This window comes from Fulmarus glacialis, unplaced genomic scaffold, assembly GCF_000690835.1.
Source record: "Fulmarus glacialis isolate BGI_N327 unplaced genomic scaffold, ASM69083v1 scaffold22261, whole genome shotgun sequence".
Classification (NCBI taxonomy): domain Eukaryota; kingdom Metazoa; phylum Chordata; class Aves; order Procellariiformes; family Procellariidae; genus Fulmarus; species Fulmarus glacialis.
This window is the reverse complement of record NW_009191182.1, coordinates 10,481-10,958: the sequence shown is the minus strand read 5'-3', so window position 1 is coordinate 10,958 and position 478 is coordinate 10,481. Positions and strand designations below refer to the sequence as shown.

At 58.4% G+C, this 478-nt stretch overlaps 1 protein-coding gene across 1 annotated transcript in view; it reads right to left on the bottom strand.

Annotated features, from left to right (window-relative positions):
* Positions 1 to 337: 337 nt before the first annotated feature.
* SH2D3C (SH2 domain containing 3C) overlaps positions 338 to 478 on the bottom strand; it is a gene marked incomplete at both ends in the record, with an annotated part of 4,536 nt that continues 4,395 nt past the window's right edge. Inside the window, one exon of the mRNA XM_009586603.1 lies at positions 338 to 478. This exon is cut by the window's right edge and continues 22 nt beyond it. Coding sequence (XP_009584898.1) covers positions 338 to 478 — 141 coding nt within the window.

Sequence of the window (478 nt, the reverse complement as noted above, 5' to 3'; positions counted from 1 at the left end):
GGAGACGCTGCTGCCACAGCCTTGAGACTGATTTGTATTGTACTGGAGGGCAGATTCATTTCCTCCCAGGAACACAGCCCAGCACAAAACAAAAAGCCCAACCACCGAAAAACAATCGGATCCCGGCGGGACTGGGCTGTCTGCTCCGTGGAAGGGACGGCTCTTCCCCTTCCCTCCTTACACCCCAGCAGATGTGGTCCCACACCTCCTACCCTTGGCATTTTCCCCCTTCTCCCACCCCAACGGGTGTTGGAGCCCGCAGGACACAGGGAGAGGGATGTGTTTTGGGTGAGAGGGCTGACCCCAGGCCGCGAGGACAAATGGAGCTTTCCCATACCTGTGTCATTTCCAGGGCGTTCATCACAGCCGCAAAACTGAACATGTTCCCCATGGTGCTCTTCAGCTCGGCAGCCAGCTGGATGGTTTTGTGGAGCAGGGTGGCTCGCTCCTCCGTGCTGCCTGTGCAGCCCAGGATGTC